Below are 19,367 nucleotides of genomic sequence, written 5' to 3' on the forward strand. Positions count from 1 at the left end.
ACAGGTTTTGAGAGTATTTTAGAAGGGCTTTATGGACCACGGCTACGAAGAGACCTCAGTTTATTTGAAGGTAATGTTTCTTTAAATTTTATTTAAAAATTTTAATCTTCTGTCCATTTTACAAATGAAAAATGGTTGTTCTATACTAATTTTGTATTAAAATGAATTTGTGATCTCATTTAATTAGAAAATATTTTTAAATAAGTAAATAAAATGATCTAAATATTATTTCTATTACATAATATAATAATGATAATTACAAAATTTAAAACAAAATTTCTATTATTACATTATTACATTATTATATAATCTTTAAAAAACTTTTAGTACATTGATCAAAGTAGAAAACAAAGCTTGTTTTTGGGTTAATGGTAAAATTTAATTTTTGTTATTTTAAACATTATGTGCCCTGACTTATTCTTAAAGAGGACTTAAAAGGGTTCAATTAAATAAATATCTCCTGTTGCTTATGATATAGGCAGCCTGGAACTGAGATTGTCATTCTGAGATACTCTGCCATGTGTGTTCAGAGTTTTAATGCTATTTGTTATTTCTTATATCCTCCTCTTCCAAACACTCTAGCATAAATCCTGGTGGAAGATTTTGATCTATGCTATAACTGCTATAATATAGTTTAGTTTTTTTATTACTTGCTTGGAAATGTAGAGCACTAGGAGAGAACATTTTTGTAGACATTTGAAATTTTATAGTACAGCTCATTCACAAAATGGGCAGTGCTAGTATAGATTTTCTACTTTGATTTTGGTACAGTTATTTCTGAATCTCATCCCTGTTGTTTTATATGCTGATAACTCTGTTAGCTTCTATTCTCCTCTGGTACTTTCCATTCTACAAAGACCCAAGGTATCTTGTATAAATAAATCTTTTGAGTTGAGGCAATCAAAAGTTTTCTACTTATTCTTTTTTTTTAAATTAATGTTGAGCAGGATAATTGAGTTATGAACCATAGAGCTGGTATCTATGAAAGATCATTTGTGCCAACCACTCATGTTCAGTCAGATGAATGATATGCATGCAGAACATGACTTTTAGGATGGAGACTCCAAAATGTGCCTTATTCTAGTGTATTATCATTCTTATGGCTAAGAGCTTTTTCTTTTATCTCTTAATTGTACTCATTTCTCGTTTTATCATAGTTTAACACTGCATTAAATATTTTTACCTGATATATTTATAAACACTACTAATTGTAGTTTCACCTATTTTTCTGAGCATGTAAATGAAGAAAGGAAAAATCCAAAGAAACAAGAATTTAACCTGTGCTTGATATTTCTTCAACCTTTCTTTTTAAACCTGCTGTCCTCATTCAGATCAGAAGTCAGCATTATACTTAATTGCCTTCTGATAACCCAAGTTGCAACTTGTAACTCTAAGCGTCTTGCTTCCCCCACTGTCATTTATTTATTTATATAGTTATGTGTGTATATATTTATGTCTTCAAAAATTAGTTTATTACATAAAGGGCAGAATGTCCTAATGAAATAAATTCTTGTATTTTATATTTAGACTAGTATTTCCTTAGCATACAAGTGACACATGTTCATTTTTGGAAATTAGAAAATACAAATAAATCAGAAAGAAAAAAATTACTCCTAGTTCCACGACCCACAGATAACCTTCACCATTTTTATATAAATTTAAAATATATGTTTGGATGTATTTATTCTTTTATTAAAGTAGTACATACTGTATATACAGTGTATATAGTTTTTTGTGCCTACTGATTTTCTTCACTAGTGTATCATTTGGGTATATAAAGTTCTGGATCATCATTCTTAATGGCAGCACAGTATTACATTGTAGATCTATGGTAATTAATTTAATTAATTTAATACCCTGTTGCTTATACCTCATTCCATTTATTTTAATTCTGATAGATCTTGTACCTTATATCCTCTTTTGTGCTTTTTTTGGTGGGAGGATTTACAAAATTAGCTAAGCTTTGGAACTCAATCTTCTTCTCAGACATGGGCACATACTGATGTTGCCCTTTTTCACCCCAGATGTTCTAACTTTTCTCCAGGTTTCTTATTTAAATTCTTCCTCCTTTTCTTTGCTTTTTTGAATTTAAAATAAGGTTTCTAATCAAAGTTTCAGGCTTAAGAGGGATAATATTAATTGTAGTAATAAATCTGTACCTGTGCAAAGATAAAGACAACCATACATTTTGAAGGAAAGTTACAACAGAGCTATCAAAGTGTAGAGCCTTTGAAAAGGCATGTAGAAGCTATCCATTATAGACATCTCCAGCTTTTTTCTTATCCTCTTCTTAAATAAGTGTGCTTTCTTTGTTGTTATCATTGTTTAAAATGGTTTAATATTTAGATGTTAGGACTACCAAGTGTAGGTATTTCTCATTATACAAATCTGTATGCAGGAATCACATAGGTGAGTGTATGTTTTTAGATAAATCATTGGAAATCTGAACCCTTGTTACTCACTTTCCAAAACGCAGGAACTAGATGAATTGGCTAGCCAAGGGATCCTTGTATATTACTCTAAATTATTTTTATTATAAAATTAAATGCATAGTATTTTTATTTTATAATACATTTAAGTTAAATAGACTGCCTTGCCAATCTGCTACTGTTTCTGTGGAAAAATGTACTCTAAACTTCATAGTGCTACCTTGAAAGTCAACTTTGGCATACAGTGTGTTTTTAATTTTAAGGCTTTTTATCATCTGTATTAGTGTTTTGAGAAGTTTATATTTTAATTCTTGAAATCTATTCAGAGTCACCTCCAGATTGAATGGTTTCGAAAGCTTTTGAGTGTTGCTAATTTTTTATTTGTTGGAAACAAAAGCTTTCTGTCTTCTTTGATCTGTTCTTAGGACTTTTTGTCCTTTTGAGGAAAACATAACTATTATTTCTTTTTGGAGTAAAGTCTCCAAAGAAACTTTGAATGTCATCAATTTTTATGTACTCCCTGAAAAGTTCCCCATACTCTATGCCTCTCTTCTACCAACCCAGAATTCACTTTTCCTGCTGTCACATGACTTTTAAGCAGAAATTCACTCTTGTTTTCTGCTTTAGTCAATCCTTTCTCATGTCTTATTGGGGAACCAGTTTCTTTCATTTGTAGGATTGTCTGATTTACTTGCCCTGACTATGGACATTTACAAAAATATGAAAAGAGTACAGTAGGCAGGTGTAAAGTGGCTGATAGATCCTTATTGGCTTTTCCCTAGCTGTGTCCACATTTCAAAGAGAAATTATATCAGAGGTATGCAAGTGATCGCATCTTGGCCAAATCCAGCTCACTGACTGTTTTTGAATGGCCTGTGAGCTAAGAATGGTTTTTATGTTTTTAAATAGTTGAAAAAAATCAAAAGAAGATTTAATATTTTGTGGCATGTGAAAACTATATGAAGTCCGTATTTAATGCCCGATTAGTACAGTTTTATTGGAAACAGCCCCTCTCATTTGTTGACATATTGTCTATGGCTACTTTTGTCCTTCAACAGTAGAGTTGAATGGTTTTGACAGAGACCATATATCCTCCAAAACCTAAAATATTTGCTCTCTGGCTGTTTATATTATAGTAAAGGTTTGCTAATCCCTGACTTATACCACTGACCAACATTTAATATTTTTGGCTTAATATCCTTTTTTTCCCCCCAACTGTTAACACTATGATGATGGAGCAAACAAAGCTACTTTTTAATAAGATTTATTGGATGACATATTTTGAATGCTTATTTTGTGTTAGGAACTGTGATGAGCAAGGAGGAAAGAAAAATGAATAGGTAGGATCTCTTCCTACTAGGAACCCATACCCTAGTATTAACTAAAGAATGAGTAGCTTTCTAATATGAATTGATGATTATTTATATTAAAACCAGAGAATCTAATACTATTTTATAGTTAGTTATATAAGTTATATTAGCTTTCCTCAGTGTGTACACAGAGACTTATCCAAGTGTACAGGCATACCTCAGAGGTATTGCGGGTTCAGTTCCAGACCACTGCAATAAAGAGAATAACGCAATAGAGTGAGTCACATGAATTTTTGGTTTCCCAGTGCATATAAATTTTTTGGTTTCTACAGTTATGTTTACACTATACCATAGTCTATTAAGTGTGCAATAATAGCATTATGCTAAAAAACAATGTATGTACCTTAGTTAAAAAAGACTTTATTGCTAAAAAATGCTAACCATCACTTGAGCCTTTGGCAAGTTGTAATTGTTTTGCTGGTGGAGGGTCTTGCATTGATGTTTATGGCTGCTGACTCATCAGGGTGTTGGTTGCTGAAGGTTAGGATGGCTGTGGTGATTTCTTAAAGTAAGACAACAATGAAGTCTGCCACACTGATTGACTCTTGCTTTCACAAACAATTTGTAGCATTCAGTGCTATTTGATAGCATATTACCCACAGTAGAACTTCTTTTACAATTGGAGTCAGTCCTCTCAAAACCTGCCATTGCTTTATCAACTAATTTTATGTGATATTCTAAATCCTTTGTTGTCATTTCAACAATCTTCCCAGCATCTTACCAGGAGTAGATTCTATCTCAGGAAACCACTTTCTTTGCTCATCCATAAGAAGCAACTCCTCATCCTTTGAAGTTTTATCATGAGTTTGTAATGATTCAGTCACATTTTCAGGCTCCACTTCTAATTCCAGTTCTCTTGCTATTTCCATCACATCTACAGTTACCTCCTCCACTGAAGTCCGGAGCCCTTCAAAGTCATCCATGAGGGTTGGAATCAGCTGCTTCAAAACTCCTGTTAATGTTGGTATTTTGACCTCTTCCCATGAATCATGGATGTTCTTCATGGCATCTAGAATGGTGAATCCTTTCCAGAAGGTTTTCAGTTTACTTTGCCCAGATCCATCAGAGGAATCACTATGTATGGCAACTATAACCTTATGAAATGTTTTTCTTAATGATTCCTGGTCAGTGGGCTGCAGAGTGGATGTTGTGTTGGCAGGCGTGAAAACAACATGAATCTTGTTGTACATCTCCATCAGAGCTCTTAGGTGATCAGGTGCATTGTCAACGAGCAGTCACATTCACATTTTGAAAGGAATTTTTTTTTTTTTCTGAGCAGTAGGTCTCAACAGTGAGCTTAAAATATTCAGTAAACCATGTTGTCAACAGATGTGCTGTCATCCAGGCTTTGTTGTCCCATTTATAGAGCACAGGTAATGTGGTAAATGAGGACTTTTGGAATGATAAATGAGCATTGGCTTCAACTTCAAGTTATCAGCTGCATTAGCCCCTAACAAGAGAGTCAGTCTGTCCTTTGAAGCTCTGAAGCCAGGCATTGACTTCTCTTTAGCTATGAAAGTCTCAGATGGCATCTTCTTCCCATATGAGGCTGATTTGTCTCAATTTTAAGTCTGTTGTTTAGTGTGGCCATCTTCATTGATTATCTTAGGTAGATCTTCTGGATAACTTGCTGCAGCTTCTACATCAGCACTGTTGCTTTACCTTGCACTTTTCTGTTGTGGAGATGGCTTCCCTCCTTAAACGTCATGAACCAATATCTGCTAGCTCCAAACTTTTCTCCTGCAGCTTCTTCATCTCTCTCAGCTTTCATTGAATTGAAGAGAATTAGGGCCTTGCTCTGGATTAGGCTGTGGCTTAAGGGAATGTTGTGGCTGGCTATCCAGACCACTAAAACTTTCTTATCATTCATGTGTTCACTTTTAATTTCCTATAAGAACTTTTCTTTTGCATTCACAGCTTGACTGTTTGGCACAGGTGGCCTAGCTTTCAGCCTGTCTCAGCTTTTGATATGCTTTCCTCACTAAGCTTAATCATTTCTAGCTTTTGATTTAAAGCAAGAGACTTGCTGCTACTCCTTTCACTTGAACTCTTAGAGGCCATTGTAGGGATATTAATTGGCCTAATTTCAATATTGTTGTGTTTCAGGGAATAGGGAGGCCCAGCAAGAGGGAGAGATGTTGGGGACAGGCCAGTTGGTGGAGCAGTCAGAACACACACACGAAGAATATACAATGGAAAAAAGACTGTCTCTTCAGCAAGTGGTACTGGGAATGTTGGACAGCTGCATGCAAATTAATGAAGTTAGAACACGTCCTCACACCATACACAAAAATAACTCAAAATGGCTTAAACACTTAAATATAAGAAATGGCACCATAAAATTCCTAGAAGAGAACATAGGCAAAACATTCTCTGACTTAAATCCTACCAATGTTTTCTTAAGTCAGTCTCCCAAGGCAATAGGAATAAAAGCAAAATTAAGCAAATGGGACCTAATCAAACTTAAACGCTTTTGTACAGCAAAGGGAACCATAAGCAAAACGAAAAGACGACTTAACAGAGTGGGAGAAAATATTCGCAAATGATGTGACCGAAAAGGGCTTAATTTCCATAATACACAAACATCTTATACAACTCAACAACAAAAAAACAAAAAACCCAGTTGAAAACTGGGTAGAACACCTAAATAGATATTTCTCCAAAGAAGACATACAGATGGCCAACAGGCACATGATAAGATGCTCAGCATCACTAATTATTAGAGAAATAAAAATCAAAACTATAATTATGTACCACCTCAGACCGGTCAGAATGACCATTATTAAAAAGTCTACAATTAACAAATGGCTGGAGAGGGTGTGGAGAAAAGGGAACCTTCCTATACTGTTGCTGGGAATGTAAGTTGGTGCAGCCACTTTGGAAAACAGTATGGAGGTTCCTCTAAAAACTAAAAATAGAGTTGCCATATGATTCTGCAGTCCTACTCCTCGGCATACATCCAGAGAAAACTATAATTCAAAAAGGCACATGCGTCCCTATGTTCATACCAGCACTATTCACAATAGCCAAGACATGGAAGCAACCTAAATGTCCATTGGCAGATGAATGGATAAAGAAGATGTGGTATATATACACAATGGAATATTACTCAACCATAAAAAAGAATGAAATAATACTATTTGCAGCAACATGGATGGACTTAGAGATTATCATACTAAGTGAAGTCAGAAAGAGAAAGACAAATACCATATGATATCACTTATATGTGGAATCTAAAATATGACACAAATGAACTTATCTATGAAATAGAAACAGACTCACAGACATAGGGAACAGACTTGTGGTTGTCAAGAGGGAGTGGGCGGGGGAGGGATGGATTGGGAGTTTGGGGTTAGCAGACGCAAACCACTATATATAGAATGGATAAACAACAAGGTCCTATTGTATAGCCCAGGGAACTATATTCAATATCTTGTGATAAACCATAATGGAAAAGAATCTTAAAAAGAATATAGATATGTATAACTGAATCAGTTTGCTGTACAGCAGAAATTGACACAACATTGTAAATCAACTCTACTTCAATAAAAAAAAGAACACACATAGAACATTGATTAAGTTTGACAACTTATATTGGCACAGTTCTTGGACCCCAAAGCAGTTATAATAGTAATGTCAAAGATCACTGATCACAGATCACCATAGCAAATATAATAATGAAAAAGTTTGAAATGTTGTGAGAATTACCAAAATGTGTGACACAGAGACACAAAGTGAATAAGCGCTGTTGGGAAAATGGCATTGATAGACTTGCTCAGCACAGTGTTGCCACAAACCTTCAATTTGTAAAAAATGCAATATCTGCAAAGTGCAGTAAAGCAAAGTGCAATAAAACAATAAAACTGCCTTATACGGTTGGACTACAGTTTGTTCACCTATTTGAAAGACCTGGTCACTTCCTAGGTTTGGCAATTATGAATAAACCTGCTATAAACATGTGTGTGCAAGTTTTTGTGTGAACATACATTTTCAACTCATTTGGTTAAATACCTAGGAGCACCATTGCTGGATCCTTTGGAAAGGAAAGACTCTGTTTAGCTTTGTAAGAAGCAGGCTATCTTCAAGAGTGGCTGTACTATTTTGTGTTCCCACCAGCAATGAATTTAGGTTCCTTTTGCCCTACATCCTCACCAGCATTTCATGTTGTCCGTGTTTTGGACTTTAACCATTTTAATAGGTGTGTAGTGGTATCTTGTCATAATTTGCATTTCTCTGATGGCATGTAATATTGAGCACCTTTTCATATGCCTCTTTACTATCTGCATATCGTCTTGGGTGAGGTGTCTGTTCAGACAGGTTTTGGAGTCAAGAATGAGTTAGGAAATATTTCCTCTGCTTCTGTTTTCTGGAACAGATTATAGAGAAACCATTTGGGCTGGTGCTTTCTGTTTTGGAAGGCTATTAACTATTGATTTAATTTCTTTGATAAATGCCTATTGAGGTTACGTATTTTTTTGTGTGTGAGATTTGGTAGATTGTGTCTTTCAAGAAATTTGTCCATTTTATCCAAATCTGTGGGAAACTAATGTTGTCCATAATATTCTTTTGTTACTCTTTTAATGTTCATAGGATCAGTAGTGATGGCCCATCTTTCATTTCTGATATTTTCTCTTTTTTCCCTTGGTTAGCCAGGCTAGAGGTTTATCATTTTATTGATCTTTAAAAAATCAGCTGATCCTAATTTTTTAAAAGGTATAGAATATAAACTGGAAGGATATATTGCAAACTATTAATCGTTATCTCTGGATGATGGGATTATGAATACTTTTTCTTTTCTCCTTTGTACTTTCAATATAGTTAATATGTAGTTTCATAATGAAAAATTATTTTTTAATTATATTGCCTACTGTTCAGTATCTTTTAACAAAATTAACAAAGTTATAATCAGTTTTTTATGACCTTAATGAAAAATCTAGTTTCAGTATTCTCCTTTTTCACTTTTCATTGAACTTTATCTTTAGGAACTCCAAATTTGTTTTCTATGGCTTGAGGGTACTGAAGAGAATAAAAACATTCAAAAGAAGTGTGGTTAGTTAAAAGAAAATGAAAGTAACATCTACTGGACTTCTGTGTTTTGCGTATGTTCTTATTTAATTTTTACTACAGCCTTAAGATGCAATTATTATTATCCTCGTTTTACAGTGAGGAAATTGAAGCTCAGAGAAAGTGACTTGCCCAAGGCCACATCTATCAATAGTATGTGGAAAGACCATGGTTCACTACAAGGCTCTCTAATTTCAAAGACTGTTATCTTTCCCAGATAAATTAGGTGAATGATTGGAGCCAGACTTTGACCACAAAAATATTTATATATGGTGGAAAGGTTGATTTTTATCATTCATTTACTATCAGTTTCATATATGACATTGCCTTTTATTAATAAGGCTAGTTGTATAAGGTACATATTTTGACCCTTTTTGAGCTTATACCTTCATGTATTAAAGTTTCAAAATGAGAGACAACTTATTTTAGAGATGAATATCTGAATCATTGTCAAATTTTGTTTGAGAGATAAAATGAATGTGTTTTGTTGTAGTGCTTATTTAATTTTTATGACCTGAAAGGACAACCTGGACAGAGGGAGAAGTCTGGCCTCCAGGTGATTTTTCAAAATCGCTTTTCCTATATATAAAAAATATATACCATCATCATTTATTTGGACTGAAAATTAAAAATTGCTATATAAAGAGTAATTACTAAATATTTTTAAGTAAATTCATAGATTTCTGAACCCAGTAACATTTAATGGCATTTATGTAATCATTGATTATTCAATGCCATTTGTTTAACTATGTAGGCATTTATTTTAATTGAATTTCCTTGAAGAACTTCACCTAAAATAACTAAAGTAAATGAGGATAATCTCAGCATGCCCAATTTTATTGTTGTCCCTTGAGTCAATATATTTATCACTGAAACTTTATGAAACCTTTCAATGATTTTTCAGAAATACCTTTTCCAGACCTACCAGCTATTTTTCAAAAATCCCAGTGCTGGATTCCCTTCATAGTCCCTATTCATGAGGCCATAATTTTTAAAAGCAGTAAGATTTCCTTGATCTATCAAAATTATGTTATGCTTGGCATATGAGTCAAGTTTTTGCTACAGTAATGCTACATAACAAACAGCTCCAGAATCTGTTTCATGTTTATGGGTGACCTTAGTCACTGGAGTCTAGGCTGTGGATGGGGATAACATCTTCTCATGACTCCATGTTCCAGACTGAAGGATTAATGGCTTTACGGGCCAAGTTCTTCTGATGTTGGATGGTGGAAATTCAAGAGAATTGGGGAAATTTGCCATGCCTTTAAAAGCCTCTGCTTAGAATGGTATACTGTCACTTCTTCTATATTCATTTCATTGGTCAGAAAGCTGTGCCTCGCTCTCTGTAAGAGACACTGCACAGTCCTATATTCAAGAGTGTGAATCTATGCTTCTGTTGTACTGACTGGGTGAAAGGTTGGAGAAAATTATGAACCTGCATAACTACAATTCTGGGTTTTTAACTGTATAGGTTATGTAAACCTTTTCATTTGTCAGGTTGTTTACAAAAAGTGATCAGTTTTCTTAAGCAGATATTCAATTAAAATTTATCTTCTGCAAACTAACCTTATTAAATATATGTGTGATAGTACAGGATTTAAAAAATAATGGCTAGCGACTCTACCTCGTTAATAATTCACCTTTGCATGATGTTTTGTAGTTTATAAAGTATTTTCATATTTTTAAAATTTGATCACAAATAAGTTAGGTGATGGGATCCTTATTTTACAGATGTGGAAAGTAAAACAAAACCTTTGTGGCTTGGCAAGGCTACAAATAATAAGTTCCATTCCAGATTTTTGGAGACTTCAAATCCAATCATCTTTCCATTACTCCATACTGGATCTTATGTTCCCATTCCCTCCTCTTTCCAAGCTTAAATAAATAAAAGGAATATTTCTGGAGCACTGCCAAAATCAAAGGAAGCTATCACTATACTCTTTATATTCCAGCAAATTATATTATCTTCTATTCTGACCTATATATCTAGATTAATGCAAGAGTATCCCAGGGGCTAAACCTAAGTAGTATTTATTCATTATCATTCCAGAAGGATGAGTTTATTTCCTGTGTAGTTTAGCAGAAAACATGTATTCAATTTCATTATGTATTTCAAAAGTATAAGAGAAATTACTGTGGTATACCAGTGCTTTTCAAATTAGTTCCAATGTAGCTGCCTCAGATGATAATGGTTTATGTATTATTTGAGGTTCTGTGTATGAATTTATTTGGGAAAAGAAATTGGAGGGAGTTTCTATTGCAAGGAGTAAGTTTGAAAAATCATTGTCTATACCAAGTACAGTTAGGATGGCAATGTTGTTATATCTTCATAAAATTCCTTCATTAGCAAATGTTTTCCACAAACTCGCTAATATATTACAACAGTTGGATTATAAGGAACATTCTTGTGAAAAAAATCCATGTTTGGTATTGAATAATATAACTTGTTTACTTGCTTTTTGCTCTAACTCTTGCAACAAAGCCTTTAGCATGTAATGAAAATCTGATCTGACTTCTTAGCAGTGAATTTCTACTTTTTTATTGGATAGCATTCCATATTCTCAAATCTGTAGGCTTTTCTGGTGCTTTATTCCATTTCTCTGTTTTATGTTGTCTTTCATGATGTGCAAAATTTATTCCTTTATCCCCATATCTCCCTGTTTGTTCTGATTTCTTTCATACTGAAAATAAAAATTAATAGATGATGATAAATTGAATCTTTCAGAAGGCTAGATGATACTTAAAATTCTATTGTTGGAAAACTAATTTATAACCAGCTCATTGTTCTTGCTACTTTGTCCGATAATAGTGCAAAATTACTCTCCGTATTTCTTTCTAGATGTCACCAGTTTAATTTTGGGGGGGCCTTTTCCCCTTACTATTAGTAGCTAGCTTTTTTATATGAGCCATTGCTATGGCGAGTGGTAATTTTATTTGTTTTAATAAAGTTAGTGTATTTAATCAATATTTTTCCCTCTTTTGAAGACTGTGAACCAGAAGAGCTGACTGACTGGTCTATGGATGAAAAATGTTCATTTTGTAACCTACAGAGAGAAGCAGTCAGTGTAAGTTTTAGTGCTATGAAATTATTTCTAAACTAATTGCACTATTGTAACACAATTTTTTAAACTTAATTTGTTCTGAAAATTTGTGACTTACAGTGAAATTTAAATACTTGATTTTGGTAATGAGAAGAATATTTTAAAGTCTTATGTTAGAAGTCTAACATTTAGCTTAACTTGCAGGTAAAAATCCCAACATTCTTATCTTTTTTGCTTATTTCACATTTCTTTCTTAAAGCTCTCTGACTCATAAAGTTCAGTTCAGATCTGTTTTGTATTTAGGTCGATCTGTTTTGTATTTAGGTCGACACGGGTGAGCCTAGTTTGGTCTGAGACCACCCTGTAGTCTGATTTCTTAGGAATCAGTGGTTGGAGGATAATGTAGTACTACTTTTTAGCCTTTTACTTTCTCATGAAGTCTTTTGGATATCATAATTATCTCCTGTGAAATGATTAATTATTAGTTTCTACTGTAAACAGGGCATAAACTAGACAAGCAGCGTCTTCCTGCATGGTGGGAAGTCCTAATTCTTTATGTACTGTTGTGGGAAGGGCTGAGAAGAAATGGGAATTTGAGAACTTGCACCCATTTTGGTCAGATTAGTGGATAAACATATCTGCTTTGTTCTTAAAACTCTCATTACTGGCATGCTATATAGTGAATTTATTTAACAATATATTTTATCTGCCCCCCACCCCCTTTTTGACAATAGTTTTGCTAAGGAATAAGGCTAGTTTGGCCCTCTATCAAAGATAAATTTCTTTTTTCCTGACTCCTTTCTCAAATTTTATGTTCTGTATATAATTTGATATATTTAAAAGATAAAAAAATAAACATTTAGATAATTTTTTTGCCATTTTATATGGAGTCCCATGTTTAAATAAAAAGTGATTTTTTTATGTTGTTTTCTTCTAATTTTAGGATTGTATACCATCTCTTGATTCTTCACAGTCAACACCAACAGAGGAACTATCATCTCAGGGCCAGTCCAACACTGAAAAGATTGAATGCCAAGCAGAAAATTACCTAAATGCACTCTTTCGAAAGAAAGGTAATATTGATATACTTTGTCATTTAAAATTTGCAATAGACATCTAAAATGTTTGAATTTTTCTCTCACACAAGTTTTTAATATGTCAATCTCTACTCCATTCTTGATTATTTCCTTCTTTGTCCTTAGTTTTTCTTCATATTTTTAGGGACGTTAGGATTTGCAATCACTGTAGAGCTAGTCTTCTATTAGGCTTTCCTTTTCACCATTCTATTCTCAAATCTCTCCCTGACTTTATTTTCTTAATCTACTATAGGCAGAAGAAAATTTTATATGCTTCTGGTCTTCCTTATTTTGTTTCTGACTTCAAAAGTTCTTTCGTGTTCAGTAAGTGATAGATATAATATATTGCAAAGCTGTTTTTAGAAATGTAACAGTTAAATCATTTATCAGCCAGGTTGGTAGTATATTTGCTGGCTTGAGATTTCAGTGTTTCTTTGATAGCTTGAATGTGCTTACTTGACATTACAGTGTCAGTGTTGTTCTTTGTTTCCTGTCTATCTAAACATTTAATCCAAATGAGGGCTGCTTTTCACTTGTTTTCTTGCTTGATACACATGTATCAGGCAGAAGTTATTTTTATATCTTAAGTTACTTGAGAAAAATACAGAAATATAGACCCTTCCATTTTTTGTTCTTGGCCATTTGCGCAGTAGTAGAGTGTCTTAATTTTTATCACACAGACCTTTGGAGTAAGTCATGGTGTAGGGGGAATGAAGGGTGGTGGTGGGAGGATCACTGTACCTCCCAGCTTCCTGAGATTGAGGAAGCCATTACTGTATTTTCATCTAAGTATTGATAGTGCTTTTACTCCTCTTTTGAATTAGGTAACATCAGATATTTTCTGTTAACTAGATAACTTACAGGTTTTAATCTATAATGTTGAATATAGTCCTCACCTTTGAGAGAGGAGGCTTTTGTTTAGTCTTACTGTTAGGAGTTCTTTTATGTGTTGAAATATGAAAATCCTGTGATGAGAAGAACCATTAGTATATTAAAAGGCCTAAAGTTAAGAACTATGTATTTTTTTAAGTGCAGGGGACTGAAAATCTTTTCCTGTGTGTTACCAAAGTACTTAGTATTGAGAAATTGGCAGTATCTTTAAAAAACAAATTGTTTTTTAAAAATTTTCTTTAGAACCAATATAAAAATTATTTACATGATTTCTTTAAGAATTTTATATTAACTTAGAAAATTTTATTCTGCCTGTATATTTACATTTATAAGAATTATGTTATCAGACTTACATCACGAAGAGAGCTGGAGAAAATGTATGCATTTACACACATGCATGCAGTAAGTTTCACTCACCTTAGAACTTACTCAGTCGCCTCCTCCTTTGAATAATTTGTAATGGTAGTAGGTAGAAATTAATCAATAATAATGCCTTTTAATATTTGATAGTATGGAGTTAGCCTGTGCTCCATTGCCCTGTTAAGAGTAATCAGTAAAAACTTGGTACTATTTCAGCTGATTCAAGCATCTGGGTCTCCAAGAGGTCTCCTACCAATGGTTGGGTGAGTGTTCATGGATATTTAGTGACCTCTCCATTTGGGGATTTTTTTGGTTTTCTTCAAGATCTTTGAAGGATCACAGAGTTTTTAAATGAAAGATTCTTATTAGTAGTATTTTTGCTTTACTTCAGGTCTTCAGTATTTTTGTCTTTGTTAATTTCTTTATTTGTAGTCCATCATCACTTTCCAGATTTAATTAAACATAAGGACTTTCCTACTTGTTTACTTGGGTTTGTTTCTGTTGTTTGTTTTTAATTTCTTTGAATGAAATCATTTTCGAGATTTCCAATATGGTCTGACAAGGATGAGTCTAGAAGATAATAACAGTATCCTTTAAATGGTCTTAACTCCTTTGTTTGTGTATTTGTTTATTTATTTAGTAAGTTCTTTTAACTTTACTTTGAAATAAAAGGCAAAAAATGTGTTTTTAAAGATAGGAAATACTTCCGAGTCTTCGGAAGCAAATAAAATGCTAATAAAGCATCTTGTTAGTGAAGTTTTTATTTGATTCCTGAAAATTTCTCAAAGTCGGTCATTTTTAGGAATGCTGCATATTAGTAACATTAGTATTACTGGTACTTTAAATCTGTTGCTTAGTTTGAGGAACATAAGCATGTGATCATCTTGCCAAAACAAAGAGAAACCTTTTAATATCCTTATTGTAGCTTGTTTATTATCTTTCTTAACTATAGTTTTATGGAAGTTGATGATGTAAGCTGCTATTATTGAGAACTCACACTTAGGATAATTAAGATGGTTGATGTCATCAATTATGATTGAACACTAAGCCCGTTTTGTGACTTACCTCATTTAATCCCAAAACACTGTTAAGAGATAGGTACTCTTGTTATTTTAACAGACAGAGATAATGAAGCTCAGAGAAGTTTTGTGTTGTGAACGTTTGAATCCTTGGAAGAAATTTAAAAAGGTCAAAGATGTTCTATGTGAGGAACACTTAGATTCTAAGTATTAAGTAGAAAATCGTTCCTGTTGTCTACTACTTAGCAGCCTAGAATTAGGATTATTTTAATTGAATTAGGCAGGCTAGAGAGGACCTATGAGACATACAGAGCAGTCCATCTTTGCTTTATATGAACATGAACAGCTTTAGTGATTAGTTCCCTTATAGTATTTAATAATTGGAGAAAACTTATTACTTAATCTAAATACAGTTTGGACTATCCCTTATAATTAGAAGCCAGTCAAAAATACTCTTGTAGGGTTGAGTAAGTACAGTCAGGGGAGTGGATATTTTAGTGCAGAGGTGAACTTTTAACTAATTTTGTATATTCTTTACTTTAGAAATGTTTCAAAATTGAGTTCCTTCTAGAGGTTAACCTAGACAATTGTCTAGAGTGCTAGAGTAGAATGAAACCTCCATGATAGTAGGGACTTCTGTTTTGTTAATTGCAGAATCTTCAGTATCTGGAATAGTACTTGTCACATCTTAGATCTTCAGTAAATATTTTTGAATGAATGAATGAGTACTAAGATAAACTGTCCATATATCTTCCAGTTTCTCTACATATTCAGTGGTATTAGTACTTATTTGTTTTATTTGAAGAAGAAAATTATTTAGCGTGTATATATTGTTTATCTTTTCCTACTTTGTACTTAAGTTTATTACTGTGTATAGCCTGAATATCAGTCAGTTTATTTGTTTTGAAATGTGGGTAAACATAGGCATATAGATATAAAATGCCTTTTCTGAAGCTGTCCCCATAGGATATGAACTAAACTATTTTGACTTTGGCTTCGCATTCTCTGATCACCTGAAGCAGTGTAAATCACTGGCTTACGATTCAGGAAGATATCTCATCTTTTATTTTTCAGTTAAAGAAGTCTACTTGACTAAATTGGACAGATAGTATGCACATTGTAGCTGAATGAATCATACTGCTAAGTGTATATAACAAAATAAAGCCTTCCTTCATCAGAATATAATGTTTTTCTTACTTTATCTTTTACCCCCCCACACACACATTGAGCATTCATGTAACTACTATCTGGCCTTTTCTTTTCGAAGACCTTCTTGATATATGGTTGAAAGCGGCTATTAACCAACCTTTCCCCCTTAAATTAATTGATAGCTAGGTTTTATATAAAGCTTTTCATGCCTTTTTTGAACACACATCCTTTTCCTTTTAAACTTTTAATTTTTAAGCTCTATAATATTGCATGAAATAAATATTAATACTGCTTATTAATTAATTGGATTATGACTGATACTAAAACATTTGATTTCTTAGAAACAGGAGTGTTAATCTTTTAGATTGCTTTTCTCTAAATGCAGGTATCCTTGAATGACTATGTAAATTTGACCTGATTCATTCAGGCCCTAAGCGTTTCTTATACAAATGTGCCTTTGTGATAACATGTGGTCATACATTGACTTTCTCTTTATATGTGGGCTGCCTTTTTAGAACTCTCAGGGAACTGTATGTTAGTGTCATAAAATAATCCACATACCATTATGAGCCACAATCCAGAGGTGTTCTTGAAAAGATTTTTCTTATTTTGCTATGTAGAGGATACGAATAAAATTCTAAGAACACACTTTAAAAAAAATTTTTTTTAACACACAGTTAAAATTATAACTGTATTTAAGATTTTAAGCATTTCTGTTAAAATCACCTTTCTGCCTGCAACACCATCCATAGCAGGAATTAAAGGCCGACCATCAGGTCATTCATTCATCGTCACATGGATTCTTATCTCCTTTTGTCTTTTTTAATCTTTAATTTGACCCAGTCATTTACACCTTTACAAGCACCCAAATTTTTTCCACTGTGTCTTCTGGAACTTGTGGTCTTTCATCAGCAATCCCCTATATCCTCAGTCTTTTCTCTTAATGTTCCCTTTACTTTATTGCTTTAAGTGAAACCTATATATTCATAAAAGATGCTTTTGTAGACCTTTCCCTTGCTGGATGTTTTTAATTCCTTGCTTTATGTAATATGGGGGTGATAAAATTAACAAGCAACTTCTGAGATCTTTATAGCTGCTTTCCAATCATTTATTTGCCATCCTCACTCCAAACCCTGAGCTTGTTTGGAATATCTAAATATTCCATCCATATTCACTTTCTTCCTCCCATCTTAGTTCTTGGTGACTTCAAGTTCTGTGTAGCTGTTACGTTCTACATTCTGGCCTCTCAGTTACTTGACCTCTTCATTTCCAATGATCTTTTCCTCCATTCCACTCCAACCACCTTTCCCATGATCATCCCTAGACCATTGCCACCTCACAAATATAATTTCAGCCATCCCTATTTCTACTACCATTTTATTTCAGTAGTCATCCCAGTATTTTTTTTAACCTCCTTGCAACCCCCAATCTATTGACCATACCACTTCTCACTGTTATTGTCTTACGACTTCACGTCTCTCCTTACTCAGCTCAGATACTGTGCTCAATCGCTGTAACCATCTTTCTGTAAAATTTTAACTCCCTTGCTTCTCTTTTCCTTTGTCATATTTGCTTGTCAGAACCTTATCTGTGTTTTAACCCTATTCTCAATATCTTACACACTTACCCTGGAACAGCTGAACTTGACTAAAGTAAAACACCCTATTATGCTGACTTTCTAAGTCTCACCTAGTCCCTTTCCTCTGTTACAGGTGGTTATTTTATATCCTTCTCCTCAAAAGTTCACAATTAAAAATTATGCTTCCTTTTTGTAACACAATCACCATCTAACATATAATTTACTTATTTCTTTTATTTTTATTGTTCATTGTCTTATTCCTTTTGCTAGAATATAAGCACTATGAAGAATTAGATTTTTGTATTTTTGCCTGCTGAGATATCTCAAGCATCTGACACATAGTAGATATTTATTTTCTGTACTTTTACCATCTTCACTTCTCAACTCCCCTTTTCTTTTCAACCCATCCCAATTAGACTTTCTTTTCTACTACTCCACTGAAATTGTTTTATCAGTTTCATTGGTAATTCCATCTTGTACTATTCAGAGGAAAGTTATCAGTTCTCACCTTATTCAGCTTTTCAGCATCATTTGATAGGGATGATCACTTCCTTAATCCTGGTTTCTAGGAAATTATATTCTTTTAATTTTTCCCCCGTCTTGCAGATTACTTCTTTCACATGCTCCTTGCTGCTTTTTGTCTTTTTTACCTTTAAATATTGAAGAGCCTAGGAGTTAGTCCTCAGTTGTCTTTTCTTCTCAATATGCCTTCTCTTACTTGATGGCATCATTTCATCCAGTGGGTTTAATTACAATGTATGTGTTGATGACACCTGAATATTATAGGATTATATCTAATCCTAATCTTTTCTCTAGCTTTACTCTCTTATATCTGTCCACTTGGTATTCTTCAGTAGAATATTCAATAGGCATCTCAGAATGACCTATCTAAAACAGAACACTTGATTTTACTCTCCCCAAACCTTCCCCTGCCCCAGCCTTTCCTATCTTAGTAAAAAGTATCACCCTTGCCCCCAGTTGGTCAGCCCCCAAGCTAGGAGCTTTTCTTGATTCCTCAGTATCCTCTATACCCACATTCAACCTATCATCAACTCCCATTGGTTCTACCTTCAAACCATTTCCATAGCTGCCATCCTAATCCAAGGCACTTCATCTCTGGCATATACTACTTAAAGAGCCTCCTAACTGGTGCCTCTTCTTCTACTTTTCTCTTCCCTAGCAATTCATTTTTTCTACACAGAAGGCAAAATGATATTTCTGAAGCCTAAACCAGGACATTATTCCTCTGCCCAAAAGCTTCCAATGGCTTTGCATGTCACTGAGAGTAAAATCTATCAAAAATTCAATCTATGTGGCCTACTTCTGCCTCCTCTTTCGCCACATCTCTTATTGTTTATTCTTTTGCAGACTCTGGCTTTTTGCTTTTCC

General features: G+C 33.6%; 1 protein-coding gene across 22 annotated transcripts in view; it reads left to right on the forward strand.

Moving 5' to 3' along the window:
• Nucleotides 1-19,367, forward strand: part of LCORL (ligand dependent nuclear receptor corepressor like) — a 196,543-nt gene that overhangs the window by 67,014 nt on the left and 110,162 nt on the right. For 14 of the 22 annotated variants that reach the window (XR_014263897.1, XR_014263898.1, XM_082462599.1 and 11 more), the window contains exons 2-4: nucleotides 5-70; nucleotides 11,849-11,928; nucleotides 12,848-12,977. Coding sequence is in view for 20 of the 22 variants with exons in the window: in XM_082462599.1 (XP_082318725.1) it covers nucleotides 5-70; nucleotides 11,849-11,928; nucleotides 12,848-12,977 (276 nt within the window). In the remaining 2 variants the exon portion in view is untranslated. Of the gene's footprint in view, nucleotides 1-4; nucleotides 71-4,679; nucleotides 4,878-9,356; nucleotides 9,420-11,848; nucleotides 11,929-12,847; nucleotides 12,978-14,447; nucleotides 14,495-19,367 lie in introns of those variants that run through there. The other 8 variants (XM_082462616.1, XM_082462615.1, XM_082462619.1 and 5 more) reach the window with 6 other exon arrangements.

Source organism: Balaenoptera physalus, assembly GCF_965194825.1.
Source record: "Balaenoptera physalus genome assembly, chromosome: 5".
Classification (NCBI taxonomy): domain Eukaryota; kingdom Metazoa; phylum Chordata; class Mammalia; order Artiodactyla; family Balaenopteridae; genus Balaenoptera; species Balaenoptera physalus.